The sequence below is a fragment of the Dendrobates tinctorius genome, unplaced genomic scaffold (genome assembly GCF_039654945.1).
Source record: "Dendrobates tinctorius isolate UK_male_01 unplaced genomic scaffold, ASM3965494v1 ptg000314l, whole genome shotgun sequence".
NCBI classification, from domain to species: domain Eukaryota; kingdom Metazoa; phylum Chordata; class Amphibia; order Anura; family Dendrobatidae; genus Dendrobates; species Dendrobates tinctorius.
In genome coordinates this window covers 34,570-58,712 of record NW_027361981.1, presented here as the reverse complement: position 1 = coordinate 58,712, position 24,143 = coordinate 34,570, and the positions used below count along the sequence as shown (strand labels likewise).

At 44.2% G+C, this 24,143-nt stretch overlaps 1 protein-coding gene across 1 annotated transcript in view; it reads right to left on the bottom strand.

The window, feature by feature from the left end:
* RFC1 (replication factor C subunit 1) overlaps positions 1-24,143 on the bottom strand; it is a gene marked incomplete at its 5' end in the record, with an annotated part of 88,751 nt that overhangs the window by 42,086 nt on the left and 22,522 nt on the right. Inside the window, 6 exons of the mRNA XM_073561076.1 lie at positions 6,269-6,373; positions 8,644-8,909; positions 10,320-10,398; positions 14,614-14,688; positions 16,392-16,469; positions 16,587-16,810. Of these exons, the coding sequence (XP_073417177.1) occupies positions 6,269-6,373; positions 8,644-8,909; positions 10,320-10,398; positions 14,614-14,688; positions 16,392-16,469; positions 16,587-16,810 (827 nt within the window). The remainder of the gene's footprint in view (positions 1-6,268; positions 6,374-8,643; positions 8,910-10,319; positions 10,399-14,613; positions 14,689-16,391; positions 16,470-16,586; positions 16,811-24,143) is intronic.

Genomic DNA, 24,143 nt, shown 5'->3' with positions numbered 1-24,143 from the left:
CCCTCCCCTTATCTCTACCCACAGGGACTCTACATTTTCATTAGATTCATATATATTATCACGAAGGATGGGCTTTAAGGATGATTTTACATATAAACACACGCCTCCCCCTCGTTTATTTGTACGGTCATTTCTGAACAGACTATAGCCCTGTAAATTAACCGCCCAGTCATGGTTCTCGTCCAGCCATGTCTCAGATAACCCCACCATGTCATAATTATGTTCCAACAACATTAACTCCAATTCCTCCATTTTGTTGGCGACGCTTCTGGCATTAGTATACATGCACTTTATGTATCTCTCTGTACCTCTATTCTTTCTTAAATTGTTAACTGTTCTAACCCCACCCCCCATGCCACCCCCAATTTCATTATTTGTGCCCAGGTCTCTATCTGCACTGTCTTCCCCTCCTATAAAAGGAATACCCTCCCCCCCGTCCCTAGTTTAAACACTCATCCAACCTTCTAGCCATTTTCTCCCCCAGCACAGCTACACCCTCCCCATTGAGGTGCAGCCCGTCCCTAGCGTAGAACCTGTATCCAACTGAGAAGTCGGCCCAGTTCTGCAGGAATCCAAACCACTCCTTCCTACACCAATTCCTGAGCCACTTATTAACCTCCCTAATCTCCCGTTGCCTCTCTGGCGTGGCACGTGGTACAGGAAGTATTTCCGAAAATACCACCTTGGAGGTCCTTGCTTTAAGCTTACAGTCTAATTCCCTGAAATCATCTTTAAGGACCTTCCACCTATCTCTAACTTTGTCATTTGTGCCAATGTGCACCATGACCGCTGGATCCTCACCAGCCCCTCCCAGTAATCTGTCAACCCGATCAGCGATGTGTCAGACTTGAGCGCCAGGTAGGCAGCACACCGTTCGATGATCCCTGTCTTTGTGACAGATTGCACTATCTGTTCCCCTAATAATTGAGTCTCCCACTACCAGAACTTGTCTGGCCTGCCCTGCTCTCCTATTTCCCCCCTTACTGGAGCAGACACTCCTCCGGCTTTCAGAGGACATGCCTTGCAGCAGCAGTGCTACTCCTGCACTAACACTCCTTTCATCTGCCAACTTAGCAAACTTATTGGGGTGTGCCAGATCAGGACTGACCTCCCTGGTGCTCTTCCCAAGATAAGTGCGCATAGACACGGGCTTCCTAACATTAACGATGGTGGAAATCACATCGGGAGAAAAAACAGAGTGCTAAAAACCAGGATTCAACGGCCACGCCATCAAAAACAGGGACCCGGAGTTCTGGTGGTAAATCGGGCCCTGTGAGAGTAGATCCATGCGATCTGGAAGTCGCCAGGGAACGCCAGCGACTAGTTGTACTAGTTCTGCATACCACGGCTGGCGCGACGAGGATCACTGGTATTCCCTCTGCTCTAATTTTCTTGATGACCCTCGGGAGCAAGGGAAGAATGCACGGGAGCTGGAACCGGTGCCACGGCAGAACTAGGGTATCCGCACGGATGGCACATGGATCGCGCGATCGGGTTATGAATCTAGGAACCCTGTTGTTTAGTCTTTAGGCCATATGATCCACATCCGGAGTCCCCCAGCGATGGCAGATCTGCTGAAAAAAACTTCCAGATGAAGAGACAACTCTCCTGAGGCAAGGCCTTGGCAACTGAGAGAAAAAAACACCGCCTAATTGTCCACACCCGGGGTGTGGATTGCTGAGATGGGCGAATGGTTGGTCTCGGCCCAATGGAGGATGTGCATGTCCATCCTGCTCCGAGTACCCCCCTGACGGTTGATATACGCCACAGCCGTGGCGTTGTCGGATTGGATCTTGATGAGGTGACCGGCGAGGAAATGGTGGAAACTCAGTAGAGCTAATTTGATCGCTCGAATGTCCAAGATGTTGATGGGGACACGTGACTCTCGAATTAACCAATGACCCTGTGCCGTGTGGTGACGAAGAAAAAACCGCACACCAGCCTAGGAGACTGGCGTCGATGGTCACAACAGGCCATCGTACTGGGAGAAAGAACTTCCCTTAACTCAGGGAGGATTTCAGTGTCCCCCGCTTGGGGGCTTGTCTGACCCGCAGGGACAGAAGGAACCGGCGGTCCAGGGAGAACGGGTTCTTTTCCCAAGTTAACAGCAACGCATGTTGTAAAGGGGCAGAAATGGAACTGTGCGAATGGGACCGCCCCCATCGCTGCCACCATGTTTCCGAGAACTATCATGCTGAAAACGTATGGAGTCTTCAAACAGAGGCTGGACAGACATCTGACTGGGATGATTTAGCGAATCCTGCTTTGAGCAGGGGGTTGGACCAGATGGCCCAGGAGGTCCCTTCCAACTCTACGATTCTATGATTCTATGAGTGAGAAACCAGTCGGGAAAGAGTCTGCGCTGCCTGTTGTAAGGCTCGGGCCTTTTCTGGAGTGAGAATGACCAACCTGCAGGAAGAGTCCAAGATCAATTCCAAAAAGGAAATCTGCTGGATCGGTGTTGGGAAAGACTTTTCGAAGTTTATCTTCCGACCCAGGCGAGAAAGTGTATTTACTGTGATATCCACGGATTTCTCACAGTCTGGAAGGGATGGACTCTTGATCAGGTCGTCCAGATACGGCAGTACCACCACTCCCCGAGCATGGAAAATGGCCATGACAGCCGCCATGGCCTTGGTACAGACCCTGGGGGCGGTGGCGAAACCAAAGGGTAAGGCAACGAACTAGAAGTGTTCTTCTCGAATTGCAAAACGCAGGAACTGCTGGATGATAGGGACTCTCCCTCTTGAATGGAGGTGACCCCGATCGGAGGAATTCCATTCAGAATCGCCGTACTCTGACAAACTGATTTAACAGCTTGAGGTCTAGTATGGACTGCATTGTTCCTTCCTTCTTTGGAACCACAAAGAAAGGTTTGAATAAAAAAAACGCTGAGCCATACGTCTTGAGGGACCGGAAGGATGACTCCGTCCTCTTTGCGGCACATGAACGGCCCGAAGGAAGGCTGTGACTGAATGACAGCAGACGGCCGCCTACTTTGTCAGTGTCTGCCGGATACCACAAGTCATTGAGTAAAGAATCTATGGGATCTGCTTCCTTAGATCCAGATGCTGTCAGCCTGGATTTCCAAGAGCGGTTAGGTCTGTGAGAGACCTGGGAACCTCTGTCTCTACGCGGGGACTGACCGGATCCGGAAGAGAAGGTTGTGGAGCACAAGCTAGAGCTGCTGTGAAAAAGGTCGAAAAACGAGTCGGCTGCTGATTCCGAAAACGGCCGGGAAACCCCTTGTTGGGGAAGAAAGCTACTCTTCCCCCCGGAAGTGTCAGAAATGAGCTGGTCTAGTTTATTGTCCAAACAGGCGACCAGTTTGATACAGCAGAGAAGTCTCTGGAGGTGGAATTTGCCCGCCAGTCGAGTAGCCATAGGGCTCTTCTGATGGAGACTGCATTAGCAGTTGCCTTAGCAGCGCAGTTAGCGGCATCTAAAGAGGCGTCTACTGCAAAATCCCCTGCGTGAATTATCTGCTTGGTGACACTGGTTGTCTCCGGAGGATTGCTACTTTGGAAGGCAGTAATTAAGACTTCTGCCCAAGTGGCCATTGCCTTGGCCACTCAAGTCGCCACGAAAGATGGGAAAAAAGCCACTCCTGAAGCTCCAAAAACTGAACTGGCAGGTAGGCAATTTGACAATCGGAGGGGTTTCTGACTGAAGAGCCCTCAGAAACGGATCGAAGCATTTTAGGAGCAAGGCACAATACAGGAGGATCCACCGAGGGGGACTGTAACCAATCCTTCATTAGATCTGGAGTAAAGGGGTATTTAGCCTCGATAGGCTTTTGCCCTGTGAACCGCTTATGTGGTCGGTTCCTACGTTTCTAGACAATGTCCTTCAACTCCAGATGGCTGGCAAATACCCTGCGTACACGTTTATTCTTCTTAAAAGGAGATGACGTATTCCGCAGCGGGAATATTCTCCTTGTCCAACGTCAGAAACTTGTTGACTGAGTCCGTCAGAGAATCAAGCGATTCATGGACATTTGGGGAATTCTGAGGGACTGACATATCAGACTCGAATTCAGAGACATGTTCTCTGCGAACATTAGGAGAGGGAGAGCGAGAGACAGAACTCGCCGATGCTGAATCGCAAGCGTGACTAGGGGACGCGTCATGGGTCCGCTTTCTAGAGACCTGAGCCCTTGAACGAACACGGCCCCTGCTGGCGGACGGTTCCCGGCCGTCGCCAACGCCCTCCTCGAGCGGTAAAGACGCGTTCTGACTTAAAGAGGATTCCCGGAGGAGTCTATAACCTTGGTCAGTGACTCCACAGACCGTGACAAGGACTCACCCACACTGCAGAGGGGCCCGGGGTATGATACAGCTGGGCAGTTCAGGCAGAACAGGACCTGGGGACGCTGCAGTTTAGCAAGCAGCGAAGGACCTACGGTCATGTGACTGTAAGGGGAGGGGCTTAGCGTCCTGTTGCCAGAGATCGGGAGAACAGTATACAGGAATACTCAAGTCAGACAAACCAGGTCATACACAGAGATAGCAATAAAGTACCAGGTGTGAGACAGAACAAATAGTCGGGGCCAGGCAGCGGTCAAAGCCAAACAGACATAGAAGGTACCAAGCAGAATCCAACAAGCAGTATCCAGAGAACAGACCGAGTCGTAACCAAAGTATCAGGCAAACAAGAACACAGCACAAACACACTCCGGGGTCAACACACTCTGCCAAGGGCGAAAGTATAACTGACGTGGATAGGAGCTTCCTGAGGCTATAAAAAACTTTCCCAGAACCAGGGAGAGGCCACAATAATAAGCCCCAGGTGTGCAGGCAAGAGCCTGCACTGGGATCATAACATTTAACCCCAGAAGTGCAAGTCATCAGCACTGGTTCCAGACATTAACCCCAAGTGTACGAGTCCAACCCGCACTGAGATCATGACAAGACATAGTGCCCGTGAAAGGGTTACAAGCAGAGCCTGGGCTGCAGCTGCAGGGAATGTGCAGCGAAGGGGTTAAGCTTTTCTCTGAGAGCAGATGCAGCTTACTCGCGGTCCTGACGCTGTGTCCCTGGGAGGAATATCAGTGGCCCTGTAGCGTCACCAGGTGTTGTCCATCCGTGTGTGCACCCCTGCAGCCGTCACAGAGCCCGAGGAGCAGAGAGGGGGTTAAGGACATGGCCCTCGAGACTAACAGGGAGCCTCTCGTACAGAGCGAGAGGCGCCAAAGACGTGGGCGGCGGCGCTAACAGTGGGCGGCGCTATGTAAATTGCGGCCTAGTAGGCCGAAATGCCGGGGACTACATTTTTGGGCCTACCCGCGGCGAGCGCCGGGAGCGGGGGGGCCGTGACGGGTCGCCGGTATGCCACCGCTGAGACTCGGTCAGCGCTTCTCCCAGGGACCAGGACCCGACCCCATACCTCCAATTCGGTGCTCGCTCCGTCTGCGCTGTCTGGGAGCCTGCAGGTTTCACCCTCGTATCCGTGAGAGGTACCAGGACCGTAAATTAACCATCGCCAGAAGAATCAGCCCCAGTTGTCGAAGGAAAGTGTACGGGGAGGTATACTCCGCGTCCTTGCCTGTTGTTGGTTCGGGGGAGAGCGGGCCGTAGAAAGGAACCGTCGCCCCCTTCACTCCGTTAATTGAAAAATAAAAATTTACAGAAAATTCAAAAATAAAATAAAAAGGGTGGGGTCTGAAGCCAGACCCAAGTGCCTCCTACAGACACTAAGCAAGAACTGGGGAATTCCCAGCCAGCAAGAGGGTGTATACTGCAGGGGAGGAGTTAACTTTTTTCTGTGTTTACTTAGTGTCCTCCTAGTGGCAAGCAGCATAACACCTACTGTCTGTGTCCCCCCAATGAGGCGTAGGAGAATAAGCCTATATACAATGAAAACCATCTGAAATTAATGTTTCTTTTTTTTTTTTAAAGTGTTTTTTCTCTGCCCCAGAGCCTCTTGTTACATTGAGACACACTGGACCAAATGTGAAACCCTCATTTGCCTGAATTTGGTGCTGTGGGCTCTCTCTAGGTTTTATGTCTCCCAACAGCACATGACATGTCCAAGCAGTCACATCCCACCGATCTTCCCAGCTCAGCCCCTTTAAAGGGTCTGATAGCACATTTTTCTGTTTATATATTCCTGATATACTGCACGTCAACCTCCACTTCTCCTCTAGATAACGGATCAGGATTAATTTGGGAGAGGGGTCTTGGTGACTGGAGTCCACGGATCAGACAATTAGGACATATCAGACAGCTATTCCATGAAAGCCATTATATTGGCAGAGCCTCTCACTTACCTGGGGAATCTCCTTGGAACCAAGAGCTTTAGGGCCTTCTCGATTCAAGTAATTCCTATATGCGGTATAATTACCTCGCTTCTTCTCAGAGTCTTCAGGACTGGACTGTGCAACAAAGAAAACTTTCAATTTAAAAGATTAATTTTGAAAACTATATGAATTTTCTGTATTCAAGTAATCTGGTCCCTAAGCAGAGGTGCAGTGTAACTATAACTCGGATAGTACAATGACAGCCAAGATTATTATTTTTTTTTTTTTACTTTTTGTAATGATGTCATTGATTGACACAAATGAAAATGCTGTCACTTGATTATTTTTTTAATTTTCTCAGCAACTTGTTGGCTTTGTTGAAATAGAAAAGATTATATACTACTTGAGAGCTGAAGTTATCAGATTAGGATAAAAAAGTGACAACATGCTGTGGGTCCCACCCTTGGGCCCTCTAGTAGTCTCAAGACCTGTCCTGCTTGAATGAGGCAATGGTCGTGCATGCACGCCATCGTTCCACACAGTGCTCATCGGACTGCACTGCACTTGGCTACCTTCAGCAATCTTAAGGTCATAAATCGAGCAGCGTCACCATTCAAGGCATTTGCGCCACTTAAATGGGTAACTTCAGAGCCCCACTGGAGGCTCAAAAGTGAAGACCCCCAATGATCAGCAAGTGATCTCCTGTAACCTTACTAAGTTGGGACAACCCCTTTACTATTTACCTTGACGTTCAAGGTGGTTTTATCTGGATGGCTTAACAGTCCTTTATACAAAAACCTCTTTGTAATTTCTTTAGCTGACCAGGCATTGCCAATAAGCAGCCACAAGTGACTTAGTAAACTCCTTCTGACAGGTTCCCTTTAATAAGCAAATTACAGACACTGTCAGGTTGGCAGTGTTAAACTGATTAAAATGATACCCGGGGTGAAGATATCCATCTTGTAGTTCTTGTGTAATCAGTGTCAGAAGTTTTTAGTTAATGATATGCTCGTGGGCAGGTCTTTCCTTGGTTTCTCTTGTGAAGTATAGCGTGGCACTGCTGCAGGGTGCACAAGTAGGTTACCCAAACCAAGAAGTGATAATGAAAATAACTTGGCACTCAACTTCTAGTATTCATGAGATTGGAGAAGAATTTTATCTAGGCAGTCTGCAAAAACGTTTCGGCCAACAACCTGGCCTTCGTCAGTCCGACTGCTTAAGATAATTAGGTAAGGCAGTAGTGTAGTAAAGGATGTGTCAATTCCTTTTGTGAGGACTGTGATGGTGAGCCATCCAGCTCACTATTAAGGTGAGGTTCTATGTAATAGTCTCATATAAAGAAGTATCCAATTCACTGTTTAGGCAAAAAAAAATCTTTACTCATAATGGAGTTGCCTGTATGATATGCCCATGGAAAGCCAAAATCCTATTATATGCAAGAGTGTAGAAAGTAGTACAGCTGGCTTGTTATAGCAATGAGCACTCTAGACAGGAAGATAAGGTGAGTATATGGAACTAAGTATTTGAATGGATACTGGCAGGGGATGCTTTTACTTGCTCACTTCTTTTACATGGGTCTGTCAATACAGCAGGTCCTATTTAGGCGCTGGTGTGTAGGGATCCAGCAACGTGACTAGTGGTGGAAACCACGTCTGGATCCCTACACACCAGCGCCTAAATAGGACCTGCTGTATTGACAGACCCATGTAAAAGAAGTGAGCAAGTAAAAGCATCCCCTGCCAGTATCCATTCAAATACTTAGTTCCATATACTCACCTTATCTTCCTGTCTAGAGTGCTCATTGCTATAACAAGCCAGCTGTACTACTTTCTACACTCTTGCATATAACAGGATTTTGGCTTTCCATGGGCATATCATACAGACAACTCCATTATAAGTAAAGATTTTTTTTGCCTAAACAGTGAATTGGATACTTCTTTATATGAGACTATTACATAGAACCTCACCTTAATAGTGAGCTGGATGGCTCACCATCACAGTCCTCACAAAAGGAATTGACACATCCTTTACTACACTACCGCCTTACCTAATTATCTTAAGCAGTTGGACTGACGAAGGCCAGGTTGTTGGCCGAAACGTTTTTGCAGACTGCCTAAATAAAATTCTTCTCCAATCTCATGAATACTAGAAGTTGAGTGCAAGTTATTTTCATTTTCCTTGGTTTCTCTGGCTTAAAGCAGGAAGATAAGTCTCTTACTACAGTCCCGCCGAGAGCACAAGCATCTCATTAACTGAAAACTTCTAATACTGATTACACAAGAACCACAAGATGGATTTCTTCACCCCAGGTATCATTTTAATCAGTTTAACATTGCCAACCTGACAGTGCCTGTAGTTTGTGAAATCCTGAAGAAAGGTTCGCTTTAATCGTGTAAAATTCATACCTCAGATATTTTAGATGTTTTGACAGGAGTGATGGTTTCCTTCTTTGGAGATATAACTCTGCTAGTCCCGGGGCTGGATATCTCCTCTTTGTGTAGAGCCTCAGATTTCTTTTTCATTAGCGCTAGCTTAGAGCTGCTCTTCACTGGAGAAGTCTTGTCTATGGTTGAAGATGAACTTTCAGACTGTGAACGTGAAGTCGTTTTGGTCTCCTCTTCTATATCCTTTTCTTTCTTTGCTGTTGCCTCTGACTGACTCATTGTCCTGGCTAAAAAAGTAAAAAGGTATTTAGTAAACACAAGATGGACCCCTTCAATTCTCATTCCCAGATCTCTTCGGACAGTGGTGTCTACTTTTATCCGCTTTCAGAAAATCTGGGACATAAAAAATACAAATAGAGCTTTGCTCACCATCTCTGGCGCTGTTCCCAATATCGGGTATGTGGGGCTGACTACACGTTGACAGCACAGCAGCCAGCCAGTGAGCTCAACTCCACTAAACTCACAGTTTTGCTGCCGTGTTGTTGATGTGACCTCAGCGCCGCAGCCAATACTGGACACCAGTAGTAACACCAAATCCACCGGAATTGCGAGTTTGTATTTTTATGAACAAATTGCAAATGTGAAACAAGATTTTCTAAAAGGGGACACCCCCTTTAAGTTCCTTATAATGTAATTACACAACCATCCGCGTGGGCAGCATGATGACTTGGTGGTTAGCACTGTTGATTTGCAGTGCTTGGGTACTGGGTTCATTTCCCACTGAGAACAACTTCTGCAAGGAGTTTGTATGTTCTCCCCATGTTTGTGGGGGTTTCCTTCAGTTTCCTCCCAAACTACAAAAACATACTAATAGGCAATCTAGACTGTGAGCCCCAATGGGGACAGTGCCGATAAGGTGTGTGAAGCGCTGAGGAATTAATGGCGATATATAAAAGTGAGTAAACAATTATATTCCGACAGAAGGTAACAAACTAGAACGTCCCTTTAAGCATGTTCATAATTGCAAACACTAGAAATCAATCTGAAAGTCTGAAAAAGTAGTAAAACGGGGACGTATTCATTTTTACTAAAGCAATCCTGTATAATACAATGGCCATGTGCTGTAGCTTTTATTGGGAACATTAATATGGCTTTAATGGGGACGAACTAATTTAATAAAGTAGAAAATGTGGACATTACTGACTGTACACATTAACTGTACCTACACAATATTCGATACAAAGGTGAAACTGCTAAGTAAAAGTTTTCCATTAATTTCTCAGATATTTTCCTATGTATTAACTGCATTCAATATATGTAAGAAGCTATTTATGTATAGGACAAGAATAAAGAATAACAGAGCAGGCAAAAAGCCCGGGGGCTAAAGAGTAGCATGTGGTCATCACTGCCTGGGCTGATCATTATCCCAGGATTAGAGGCTCCACCAACTAACACTGTGAATGGGTAACTTCATTGCCACATTTACGATCCTTCTTGAGGTGTCCGGAGATCATTACCTCCTCCTAATGTGTTTTATTATAGTAATATTAAGAGACAGTGGCACTTACTGCTGGATCTGATCAGTCCCCATTAGCGAAACCACAATTCATTCCAACAGTAGTCACACTTTCCACCCAATATCCCCCAATACATGTCAATAGGATTACTCAATGGTTTTCCTTGCAATCCTTTGGTACCTGCAGGTTTCTCAGACTTTGCCGGACTTTTCTTAGATGCTGGAGAGGAGGTGGGCTTCTTTTCACGGTTTCTGTTTGTCTAAGTAAATAAATGTAAGTAACCACACAATCAGAATAAACCTATATGCACATTTGTGGAATAAAAAAAGCCACTAGTGATTACAGTATATTATATATCTGACATGCCACAAGACATATTTAGAAAGGGGCCACCAGCTGGCGCTCATAAACCTGCTGTTAGATACACAGGGGGTATAGACCGCGCCTCCTTCAGCTTCTCCATGACACCTGGTCTGTTGTCAGGAGCGGAGCAACCACCAGATCTGTCACACAAGGACCTGACTCTCGCTAGCATTTGTACATTGCGTACACCGGAGTCTGGAACTGAAGGGATGCGACAAGTATATATTTGTTTCCTGGTCTAGGGTTGTAAATCATTTTAGGGTCTGAAGCCTGGGGTCATACCCTAGCCCGGTCTGTCTGCCCGCTTCCCGATGTTACCGCTATCAGCATCCCCAGGATGTAGTCAGCAGTGATTGCATTTTTGGAGAAGGGACCACAAGCTGCTTCTTCCACCATTCAGTGTGTGAGAGAGCAGACACAATGACGTCTTTACAGCGCGTCTGGTGTGTGGAGAGTCAGTGCACCAGAGACCGGAGCAGAGCGTCGGGGAATCGGAGCAAGGCAAGTATGTGTTTGTTTGTTTTTTCCATATGTGTATGGGATGTTTGCTTGTATTTAATAGGAGGCCATGTGGGGCTCATGCTGTATATAAAGAGGCTATGCGGGGGCTCAAACTGTATATAGGGGTGGTTTGTGGGCTCATACAGTATATAGGGGATGTCAGTATACTTTATTCTGTTCAATATTAAGTGATAGTAGAAAATAATTATTATAATTAATATGTTATTAATATTAGCATTGAGCAGAATTAATATCAGTCTTATTGTATTCTCCTCCACAACAGTCATGGTCTCTCATGTGGCCCCTCGGGAAAATTAAATGACCACCCATTTTAGAGGGTTTGCAAAGTTGAAGTTAAAATTACGGTGAAGTAATAAACTGTGTTCCAAATTATTATGCAAAAAGAGATTTGGAGTGATAAGGTTAGAATTTTTTTGTTTGTCATTTAAACTCATTGTTGGTGATGTGTGTCAGGGCTCTTTATATCACTGAAAGCCATTGCAGTTACCTGTGCAAATTAGTTTGGCAGGTGTGTCCAAATAAAGGCAAGACTACTTAAGAAGGCTGTTCCACATTATTAAGCAGCCTACATTTTTGGCCAAAATGGGAAAGAAAAAGGATGTGTCGGCTGCTGAGAAGCAACAAATTGTGGAGTATTTAGGTCGAGGCATGACTACAATCAACATTGCCAAGACACTTCATCGTGATCATCGCACAATCAAGAAGTATGTAGCTGATTCCCAGCACACACGTGTGCGTGCTGATAAGGAAAAATTGAGGACTCTTTCCAACAGGCAATTGCGTCAGGTTAAAAGAGCAGCTGCAAAAATGCCTTGTCATAGCAGCAGACAAGTTTTTGAAGCTGCTGGTGCCTCCAACGTCCCCCGAACAACAAGATGCAGGGTCCTTCAGAGGTTTGCAGCTGTGCGTAAGCCATCCTGTCAACCACCTCTATAAACTGCACACAAGCAGAAACGGCTCCAGTGGGCCAAACGATACATGAAGACTGACTTCCAAATTGTTTTGTTCACCGATGAGTGCCGTGCAACGCTCGATGGTCCAGATGGATGGAGTGGAGGATGGCTGGTTGATGGTCACCCCATGAAAACACGGCTAAGGCGCCAACAAGGAGGAGGTGGAGTAATGTTTTGGGCTGGAATCATGGGGAGAGAGATTGTCGGCCCCTTTAGGATCCCTGAAGGGGTAAAGATGAACTCCATAATCTATGTGGAGTTTCTAAAACAGCACTTCCTGCCATGGTTCAAGAGGAAGAACCGTGCTTTCCGCAGCAAGATCATTTTCATGCATGATATTTGCAGCATGAGACGGTGCATTAACACATCTGTATCTCTGGCTGCTATGGGCATAAAAGAGGACAAACTTATGGTGTGGCCACCATCTTCCCCTGACCTCAACCCCACTGAGAACCTCTGGAGCATCATCAAAAGGTGTGTCTATGATGGCGGGAGAGCAGTTCACATCTAAGCAACAGCTCTGGGAGGGTATTCTGTCCACATGCAAAACAACTGAAGCACAAACCATCCAAAAACTGACAAATTCAATGGACGAGTGAGTTCAGAAGCTTCTTTCGAACAAGGGGTCCTATGTGCAAATGTAACATCACCGAGAATAAAAGTTTTGACTTGAAAACTGTTTGATTTCATTTTGTAATAAGCTGATAATGCTTATAATTTCACAATTGACCATTTTTTTGTTCAAAATAAAAAGGTTGAAAACTGAGTGTTTCTTATTTTTAAAAATATACTGTTTTCATAGGCAGTTTGTTCAAAAACATTGCAATTATACTAGAGTATTAGATGACTGGAAAATAACAATGACTGCAATTCATATAGGTAATTTAGAGAAAATATGAGGAAATAGTTTTTGCATAATAATTTGGAACACAGTGTAGGTGTACATGTGATTGCTTATGAACGCTCACAAGTTTTGGGCAGTTTATAAACTTTAAAAGAAAGGTACCAACCCCTTCACCAAGACAACACCATTACTGTTTGTGTCTAGCTAAAACCATGACTTGACCATAGGTTCAGGTAGCAGACTTTTAATAAAACTAGTTGCGATACCTGCCAAATATGCTATTATGCAGTCATTAATCAGTAGAAAAATAAGTTCAGCCGTTGCAAATGAAAACTGGCATAGTTAAAGGTAACCTGTCATGTCAAAAAACACTAACAACCCGCAGATATGGGGTTATCCTGCAGGTTAATAGCGTTCTGAAAATGTGCGGCTGCCGTACTGATAGCCCCGCTGCTGAGAGAAAATTAACTTTATTCCTTCCAGCAGCCTTGGGGTTTCAGTCACAGAGGCGTGGTTGCGCGGCTTCAGTCACTGCTCATTATATAGTGAGCAGCGGCTGTTACCGCCCTCCGGCAGTGACTGACAGCCGGCTCTGCAAGTACATAGTGAGCAGCGACTGTAAGCACAACCCGATACAATGTACCAAGCGGTGACTGAAGCCGCACCTCTATGACTGAAAGCCAAGGATGCAAGATAATTTGTAAGTGCAGCTGGGCTTTCAGTTCAGTTGTGATAAGGTTTTAGAATGCAATTACCAGGTTAATAGCGTTTTTCTACACCACAGGTTTCCTTTAAACGCTATATTAACATCTGTACTTCTCAATGGCAGGGATGATACAACATGAAGGGGTATTCTTGCCAACAAAACAAGGAAAACCTCAAAAGGTTCCCGACAGACCCCATTATGTCTGTAGTTCAGATTCAAGGCTACCATTATAAGAAGAGGGCATGATGCCAGTGTGAAGAGACCCCAAACCGTCCAATTCTCCAACTGATGTACAGTCAGTATGACTAAGGAATAACAATCTGCTGTTTTACATAGGGAAAATTAAATTGCCCATAACACAATAGATAAAGGTTGGCCACACTAGCCAATATCACAATATCATTGGGATCAGCTAACAGTCTATTGTGTATATGGGCCTCCGGACTCTTCCCAGAAAGAAAAGGAGGCTACGGCCTGCTGAATTTCAACAGCAGATCCTTTTGCTCTCTGTGAGATAAGATCTTACCAAAGAAATCTATTAGTAACTATTGTAGAGAGGGGGATTCAAAGATGGAGGAATGACTATTAGGCTGTGTGCACACGTTGTGGATTTTGATGCGTTTCCGCAGCGTTTTTGGACGCGCGTAATTGCATCAAATCTGAAGTTTAGTACAGTAACAATGATAGTCAAAATGCTTGCAGATTTCATGCAGAATTGATGTGGATTTCATGCGGATTGTCATGCGTTTTTTGTTGTGCGGTTTTGCCTTACTCAATGTATAGTCAATGGGTGCAGAAACGCTGCAGTTCCGCACAAAGAATTGAAATGCTGCAAAAAATAAAATGCTGCAGATTTTTCTGCAGCATATGCACAGCAAATCTCAAATTCCCATTGACTATCATTGGTACTGTACTACTACACTGTGGATTTGATGCAATTCCGCCAGTCCAAAAACGCTGCGGAAATGCATTAAAATCCGCAACGTGTGCACACAGCCTTAGACTGACAGCTTTCTAATATGTATGGGGGCCTTTAGAAAAATCCAAAATGATCTACTATCCCCCTATAGGCTATAAGTGAGATACCTTATCTGTGGGTACGTCATCTATCATTGCCAGGGTTTTAGCAAATTCTTCATCTTCGTGGAGCTGTCTTTCCAACTAGGATGTAAAAAAAAAGAGACAAAGTTTTATCCTATTAATTAGAAGACAGTTTTATCCTTGCAGAAACCCGGCCCACAATGTAGTTGCATTGCGAATAAACATTAGTCTCGTCCAGAACTAGACGAGATTACAGAATGAGAGATGTGAATTGGATGGGCTCCTCTAGACAGGCTGATAATCATAGAAGGAGCACTCCTAGGAACACTCAGCCAGCAATCACCTCATCAAGCAGCAAAACACTAGTCTTTCAGATTAAATGAATTTTCAAATTTGTTAAAAGTCATCATTCTCGGCAGCACATCGTCCTCTGAAAGCAAGGGAAGTGCTACCGGAAACAACAATACTCTACAAGCACAAAACGATCTATCAACGAATGGTCAACTCATCCACAGAAATAAACATTGTTCATGTGAAGATCAGGAAGCACAAAGGAGAGCAGGAAGGGGCCTGCAGCATTGAGGAGAAGCAAGGTGCTGCTGGGAAATATAGTGCTAGCAAATAAATATAGGCCAACCCATTTAAGCTCTGTGAAACTGGATGCACGAGTCACAAGGAGATGAAAAGAAAACCCACAAAGGTACAAGAAAGAAACATTATGTTGGGCCTGTACTGTATATTAACAATAGTCAAGCAGATCAGATGATTTGTAAAAAATATTGCCTTTGTGGGAATAACCCTTTAGTAGATACGTCCTCACTAGGATTGATAAATGATTCATGGGCTTTTAAGCAATGGCTGTTCCACGTCAGCTGAGTAATTTGCTGTTCTAATCAGACTGACGGTTTAGAAGCGCTAATAAATCTATATAGTGTTGCCCCAGTCATGACCCATAGAACAGCTACGCTCCCCAATAAAGAATGTCCTAGCTCCGGGCCATCTGCCCTCAACATGGAGATCTCAAAGTCCCTTCAAGATGTAAACGTGTTAGTCTTGGCTGAGATTTATCACATCTTTAATCACCAGGATATGACACAGGCCTGTGAAGAGAATTAACCTACTTACTCCAAAAGAGATTAGGGCGTAGTTTGCAGAGGGTACAATAAAGCCAGAACAGAGATATAAAAGTCTGTCCAATTTAGATGAGCAAGAGTATGGTGAAAGCCTCTGGACAGGGATATTTTATCAGCCACAATTGTCCAGAAGATCTGTCAACCCAAGTATTTGTTCTATTCTTCACTTGTGATACATCGTACCATTAGTATTTATCAATGCTGACCATGGCCATGACCCATAAATATTACCCAGAACAACAGCAACAAGCAGTGATGGTACTAAAATAACAAATAGTGGCATGTTTTCTGGACATGCTTAAAAATGTTGGGACCATATTTAGAGAGGAAACTTGAAGCCCTTGACCACAATGTCAACTCTGGGCACCCACTTCCTCTCAATTAGTGACCCTTATTTAATATAAACAGTTACTCACCTACCACACTGGCACTGTGCCAGTGATGTCGGCCCTGGCTCTGCTGGGGTTGGCGTGGCATTTCTTTGCCACGTTAAACCTGCAGTCAATCACTTTACTTGGACAAATGATGGACAAGTGGAAGAAGTGGGAGCGCAGCAGCCCAATAGTACAGTAGTGGTAAACCCTTTGGACATTTTAGAAATTCCATCCCAAAACACCCTACATGAGGGAATGCCATCAACACGCTCCATAAAAGATGTAAATGCTATTACTGCCAAATGTTCCAACTCACTTCTTCATCCTCAGCAAGCTGCAGCTGTCTAGCGATAGCTTCATCATCCAGCGTGGAGTCATCTGTGCTTCTACGAGGCTATTAAAAGGAAAACCATACGGTAAAATGTTGAAAAGTAGACAACATCAGCCCAAGCCCAGCACACTAGACATACGCTACTTGTAGGACTATATCTAGTTTACAGGACTGACGTACTTCTCCTTTCTTGGCTTCCACAAGCTTTTTGTTAGATCGTTTAATGCTCCCTGTTCCAAAAAAATCTTCCATTGACGTACAGACCCGTCTCTCTGGCGTTTTGACCTTGGCGGGTGCACGGATTTTATTGGCAGCGACAGCACTCTTTGATTGAGGAGAAACAACAGTAGTTCCATTTTCTTTGGGTTTCTGGGGCTTTTTCAAAAAAGCAAAGTCTTCTTCATCTGAAAGGAGAATAAAGATGATACTACTTGGCATCCTGGCCCCATATAAACGAATATGGCTTAAAGGTAGCAGCATACTAATATATGGATTTGCATAGAAGTGCCTCCTGCCACACAAATGGGGAATGTAGGGTCCTGTATTTACGGGGATAGAAGTTGTTAGGGTGGAAGATATCGGGAACCCTAGAGCCTCATAGTCTTTACAAGAATTAAGGCAAACATCTAGATGCTTCAGGTAAATCTGAAGGACTGTAGTGCGAATGGGATCCCAGACACCCAACAACCCTGATCTATAAAATGGGTGAGAAAGCTCCTTTTCCAAACATTTATGATGTTTTGACATATAAGAATAGATGTGGCCAATCACTGTCAATGGCACCATGTTACTTTCATTTAAAAGGAATCTGCCAGAAGGATCAACCCTCCTAATCTGTCTCTATGGGCATGTAGGCCCACAGGAGGTTAGATAAAATTATATGTTGATATTTGCGTCCTGATATCTGATTCCTGAGAAATCCACATTTTTCTTAATATGTAATTGAGCTAAGATCTACAGGACGGACATAAATCTGACCCCGATAATCTACCTGATGAGTTGTTAAATAAAAAAAGGGAAATTACCAGTGTGAGGCTACTTTCACACTTGCGTTTTTTTGCCATGCGTGCGCAGCGCAAACGCACATAAAAAACGCATCATGCGTTTTTATGCTTTTTTGTGTTTTTGCGCATGGTTTTTAAAAAAAAACGCATGATTTTTTTACGCTGATGTGCGCATTACGTGCGCTCCCATAGACTGTGTTTTTGGGTGAATTTTGTGCGCATTGCATGCGCATGCGTTTTTTGAGACAGTTCGGACGCACAAAAAAAGCAACAGGATGCATTTTGTGCACCTGGGCGCACACTACAAAAAACCGCATGCGCATACAAACGCATGTCTATGCGCACCCATGTTACGTAAAGGAAAAAAAACGCATGCTTTTTTTGCGCAAAAACAGTGCAAAAAAAAACGCAAGAGGGAAACCAGCCTAAGACATATAGATCAGGCTGTCAGTCATTACATGTCTCACACTAATAAAGCCCCATTCTTTTAACATAAGCTCTTCAGGCAGATTCTTGGGGAGATCTATTTTCAGCCCATAGATCTTAGCAGCTCATTTACATATTGAGAAAAATGTGCCTTGCTCTGGAATAAAACCCTGGATCACAGAGGTATCACTTTATTCTTCTTTCTATGACCTACATGTCCATATAGACGGATTAGGTGGGTTGATCCTACTGACAGATTCCCTTTAAAAACACAACATTGGTTCATTATTTGTATCATACCTTGTGAACGAGGTCTGACTACTGTCAAGGCCATCAATTTAGCTGATTTACACATTACGAGTGTACATTTTAACTGAGCGACAAATCAAGTGTATATGGTGTTAATTAATTAGCCAATAAAGGAGGGTATACCTCTATGCGAGCGGACTACATATATTGCTTTATTTCATGTTGGAACACCCTTTTCTTGGTGTAAGAGATGCATCTTCGTACACTCATGGTTATCTGTTGAACTGTTTTTAGAACTTATTGCGGCTTTTGATGTCATATGCGTTTTCAGTAAAAGTTATGTTTTATGATATTTCTCACACTTGCTATTATGGTTAAAAAAATTGTGAAAATTACCGTACTTGCCATTTCTCCTTGTATTTGTTCTCACCCTATCCCTTTTTTTCCTGTTAGTGCTCACTGGCAAAGGGACCGGCAATTCTGCAGCAGTGGCCAAACACGTGCAGTGCTTACAAACTCTTTCCTATCGAGCTTGAAAACACTGTACTAAGGCAGCCCGGGATATCTTGAGCGCTGTTATTTCAGATCCTGGCCACATTCATCCCCACTGCGCTGAACTTGGATAACAACATCCTCATTCCTTTGAGCTCATGGGAGAAAAATCTCTGCAAAAGGCGTCTGTCTCGCCAAAGCAAGAGTGTGAAGGGGGCTCGGAAGGAAAATCGGTCAAATGAGCGCGTGGCCAACGGTGATCTCAGATGTCTAGCCCGCTTTGGTCTTCATTAGAGCCCTGGTAAGCACGGTGTACAACAAATACAATAAAGCGCTCAGCTCGTGCTGCAGTCTATGGAGACGGCCTGGAATAGCTCTTTAATTAGAACCTGCTACAGAAAGATAACAAGGTCTGAAGTAGCCGAGAAACCATAAGAGAGCACAAGGCGCAAACAGCCCAACATCTCATTCCTTGGGGTTGACCTCTTTTCCAAGTAATGAATATTAATTTTCTAACCAGAGGGATAAACAGGATTTTCTTGAAAAACAGGATAATAATGATAATGCATGAAGTAATATTGTGTATAACATTTACTCCTTCAATCCGGAGGGTAATATCAGCCATGATATCTTAATTAATGATGCTTCACTGGCAGATACATGTACTGCAGGCCTCGGGCTGTCCACCTTGTCTGCTATATTAGATCAAAGTGCTGGCAGACAGAGAGAACAGAGATCAGCAGCCATAAGAGATCAATGTTTTAATAGAGGAACTGCTAAATGATGGAAAAAAACACAAACTAGGACTGCAGCCAAAGGATGTACTTTACTCAGAAGATGATTCAGCTCAATAGATCATGGGAAGTAAATATAAGAGGATAAACACAAAAGAGAAAAAGCAGCTATTATATGGTTTGTAAAAAAATGACTATTCATAGAAAAAATAGTCAGCAAGTCCAAGTTTTGTGTTTTTAGGTGCAAAATCGATTTCCCAAAATATACTTCTATGTCTAAACTAGCATACTCTCATCAATGGAAGAGTGTTTGTGACTGACAGCAGCGACTGGAGAAGGCTCAGATCACAGCTGTATCAGTACTTAATATAGAAAGGGCAAAGGGAAAAAGGTTCTATAAAAGAAACAACGTCTGTCTTTTCATTTATTATTAGTCGTCATCATTATTATTTCATGTGATTAAACTATAACATTGGAAACCTGGAGCTGAAACCCAACCTCCACACCTGTTTAAGCAAATGCCTAAACTGATCAGAGAAACTCATAAAATCACCAACACTATTTACATACTTTCATAATGTAACTTCATCTCAGGGAGCCCTTGATGAAACTTAGAGGCGAAACAGGTCAGTTAATTATTATACTAATCAGCATTACAAATACAAAGGCCTGATTAGACTTTGCCAAAAAAAAAAAAAAAACATCTAAAGAACAAGCCCATTTCTGGAAAAGCATTCCTTGGTCAGATGACACAAAGATCAACCTGTAGCAAAATGATGGGAAGAAGAAAGTATGGAGAAAGCTTAGAACGGCTCATGGTCCAAAGAACACCACATCCTCTGTAAAACATGGTGGAGGCAATGTGATGGCATGCGCATGCATGGCTTACAATGGAACTAGGTCACTAGTGTTTACTGATGATGTGACTGAAGACAGAATGAATGATGTGTACAGGGCGATACTTTCTGCTCAGATTCAACCAAATACAGCAAGGTTGGTTAGACGACACTTCACAGTACAGGTGGACAATGACCCAAAACATACTGTGAAAGCAACCACCGGAGTTTAAGGCAATGAAGTGGAGTATTCTGCAATGGCTGAGTCAGGCTACTTTCACACTAGCGTTTCCTGGAGCTGCAGAGGGATGCGCACGGCTGCCGTGAAGCTCCGCCCACGGTCGCACCTTCTCTGGTCAGCTCCGCCTATGGGCGCATGACGCTGCATGCAGCCTGCGTACCCTATATTTAGCATTGGGTACGCAGGCCGTGCGCAGGTATGTGTTTGCCAGTGCATGCGTCCTTTTGACAGTGCGCCGACCTGCGCCAAATGCACCGTGTTGCATTTTGGTGCACTCGGAGCTTCACGGCGGCCGTGCGCATCCCTCCACAGCTCCAGGAAACGCTAGTGTGAAAGTAGCCTTAGTCACCAGATCTCAGCCCCATCAAGCATTTCACATGCTAAAAGCAAAACTTAAGGAAGAAAGACCCACAAACACGCAACAACTGAAGTCAGCTGCAGTAAAGGCCGGCAAATCATAAGAGGGGGAAACCAGCGTTTGGGGACATCCGTGGCTTCCAGACTTCAGGCCGCCATTGCCTGCAAAGGATTCTCTACAAAGCATTAAAAATGAACATTTTATTTATGGTAAAGTTAATTTGTCCAATTACTTTTGAGCTCCTGATTGAGGAGGCTTTGTAGAAAAATGGCTGCAACATTTCACATGATATTTTTGTTCAACCCAGAAAGATTCGGTCAGTGTTCAAATATTTCTGGATCAAATCTGATTCACCACACCACCAATGTAGCTCCAGCATTTAAACTTTTATTACTTTTATCCATATAGACTTTGCTCATGTTGTTGTGAGATCTGTATATTCAGAGCCAAAATGGCTGCTTAAAAGGAATCGGTCAGATTCATGCTGACCAAACCACGGGCAGTATGAATCAGATCCTCGCTGCACGATTGCTGAAAGGTAGGTTTTACACTGAAACACTATTGAAAACATAGGTCCTGATTAACAAATAGCTAGTTTTTTTGGGTTTTTTTAAAGTCATTTTTCCATCTTGTTGCCCAATTCTGTAAAATAGTGCACAAATTTTGTAGTTTTATGAAACGTTGCACATGATGAAGCGAGGCGAAACGTACGTCGGAGTGTTACGCCACCATACGGTCTGTATGGATAGCATATAATTATGTTGCATTTTTTTGTTGTTTTGTCATCATTACTCTATCTTTGTTACTTGTGTATACCATTTTGTACCTTAGGCTATGGTCACACTATCAGTCAGTATTTTCCCCTCAGTATTTGTAAGGCAAGAAAAAGTGAGGAACAATCAGAGGAAAAGTATAATAAAAACCCATCACCACTTCTGGATTTATCACCCACGGCTAGTTTTGGGTTACAAATACTGATGTGAAATACTGGCCCAATACTGATAGTGTGACCGTTGTCTTAAGGCCCCGTCTCATATGGCGAGATCGCTGAAGCGTCACCGATTTTGTGACGCAACAGCGACCTCGCCAACGATCTCATTACGTGTGACACTTAGCAGCGACAAGGCTCCCGCTGCGATGTCGCTGATCGTGCTCGAATGTCCTGGGCCATTTTTTGATCGTTGGCGTCCCGCTGGCCAGCATGCACCGCTGTGTTTGACACCGGCAAGCGACCTTGTTAGCGACTCAGAACTCATGGACGCAGACGGGAGTCGTCAGAATCGCTGCTGTGTGACAAGGTCCCAACGACCGCTGAGGTCGTCATACAGATAGCTGGATCGTTGCTGTGTCATTGAGTAAATCTGACTGTGACAGCTTATTAGCGACGCACCAGCGATCCTTACCAGGTCGTATCGCTGTTGGGATCGCTGGTGCGTCGCTAAGTGTAACAGTACCCTTACATAGAGGGGGAATCAATACTTACAGTAGTTTGCAGTGTAATAAAATCTTATGCACTTGTACTATTTATTTTTAATACTATGATGGTTTAGATTGCACAATTTTCCCAACTTTATTTCATTCTTTTATTATTTTTCATGAATAAAATGATTAATTGGCATATTCTTATATTCAGTCACAACAGCCATTGGCGCACACTCTCCTATAGGTGCTCGATTTATAGATTGTCTATAAGCGGAAAAGCCAGGCAAAAATATCTGGAAACCCTAAACTCTACCCACACTGGCAAAAAAAAATCCCAAAACGTGTGCACACACAAAATAGACTTAAAAAAAGGCGCAAATGGAAAGATGAATGTGGTGCAAACAACAACAAAAAAGGCAAAAAAAACACTAAAAACTCAAAAAAGAAAAGGTGCAAATGCAAAAATCAACAAGGCCCATAGTTTAACCCCTTAATGTCCAATGAAGGACACAGTCCGTCATCAGACATCTCCCCTGCTTTGATGAGGGCTCCGGCGCTGAGCCCGCATCAAAGCCGGGACATGTCAGCTGTTATGAACAGCTGACATGTGCCCGCAATAGGCGCGAGCGGAATCGCAATCCGCCCGCGCCTATTAACTAGTTAAATCCCGCTGTCAAAGCTGACAGCGGGCATTTAAATAGCATTTCCGGCCGCCGGGCCCCGTCACGTGATCGGGGGTCTGCGTCATGTTGCCTGGACAACCAAAGGTCTCTATGAGACCTCTATGGTTGTTCCAGGCATATGGCTTTCAGCGCCATATGAAAGCACAGCAGTAAATCTGCTCATCGCCCATATGTAGCAGGGCTGATAGGGTTGCGCATGCTTCTAGCCTCCTATGGAGGCTATTGAAGCATGCCAAAAGTAAAAAAAAAAAAAATGTTTTTAAAAAAAAAAGAAAACAAAAAAAACCCTAAAAGTTCAAATCACCCCCCTTTCGCCCGAATCAAAATAAAACAGTAAAAAAAAATCCCACATACACATATTAGGTATCGCTAAATGGCGTAACGAGAAAAAAATTCAAAACGCCAGAATTACATTTTTTGGGTCGCCAAGACATTGCATTAAAATACAATAACGGGCGATCAAAAGAACGTATCTGCAGAAAAGTGGTATCATTAAAAACGTCAGCCCGGCACGGAAAAAATAAGCCCTCACCCGACCCCAGATCATGAAAAATGGAGACGCTACAGGTCTCGGAAAATTGCGCAATTTATTTTTTTTTTAGCAAACTTTTGAATTTTTTTTCACCACTTAGATAAAAGAGGACGTAGACATGTTTGGTGTCTATGAACTCGTAATGACCTGGAGAATCATAATGGCAGGTAAGATTTAGCATTGGGCAGCACGGTGGCTCAGTGGTTAGCGCTGCAGCCTTGCAGCACTGGGGTCCTGGGTTCGAATCCCACCAAGGACAACATCTGCAAGGAGTTTGTATGTTCTCCCCGTGTTTGCGTGGGTTTCCTCCCACACTCCAAAGACATACTGATAGGGAATTTAGATTGTGAGCCCCATTGGGGACAGTGAAAATGTGTGAAAAACTGTAAAGCGCTGCGGAATATGTTAGCGCTATATAAAAATAAAGATTATTATTATTATTATTATCTAGTGAACCTAGCAAAAAAGCCAAGCAAAAAACAAGTGTGGGAAAATTGCACTTTTTTGGCAAATTCACCGCACTTGGAATTTTTTTCCCCGTTTTCGAGTACAGGACATGGTAAAACCAATGGTGTCATTTAAAAGTACAACTCGTCCCGCAAAAAATAAGCACTCACATGGCCATATAGACAGAAAAATAAAAAAGTTATGGCTCTTAAAAGAAGGGGAGGGAAAAATGAAAATGCAAAACCAAAAATACCCCTGGTCGTTAAGGGGTTAAAGCAGGGATGTACAACTCTAGTCCTCAAGGGCCACCAAG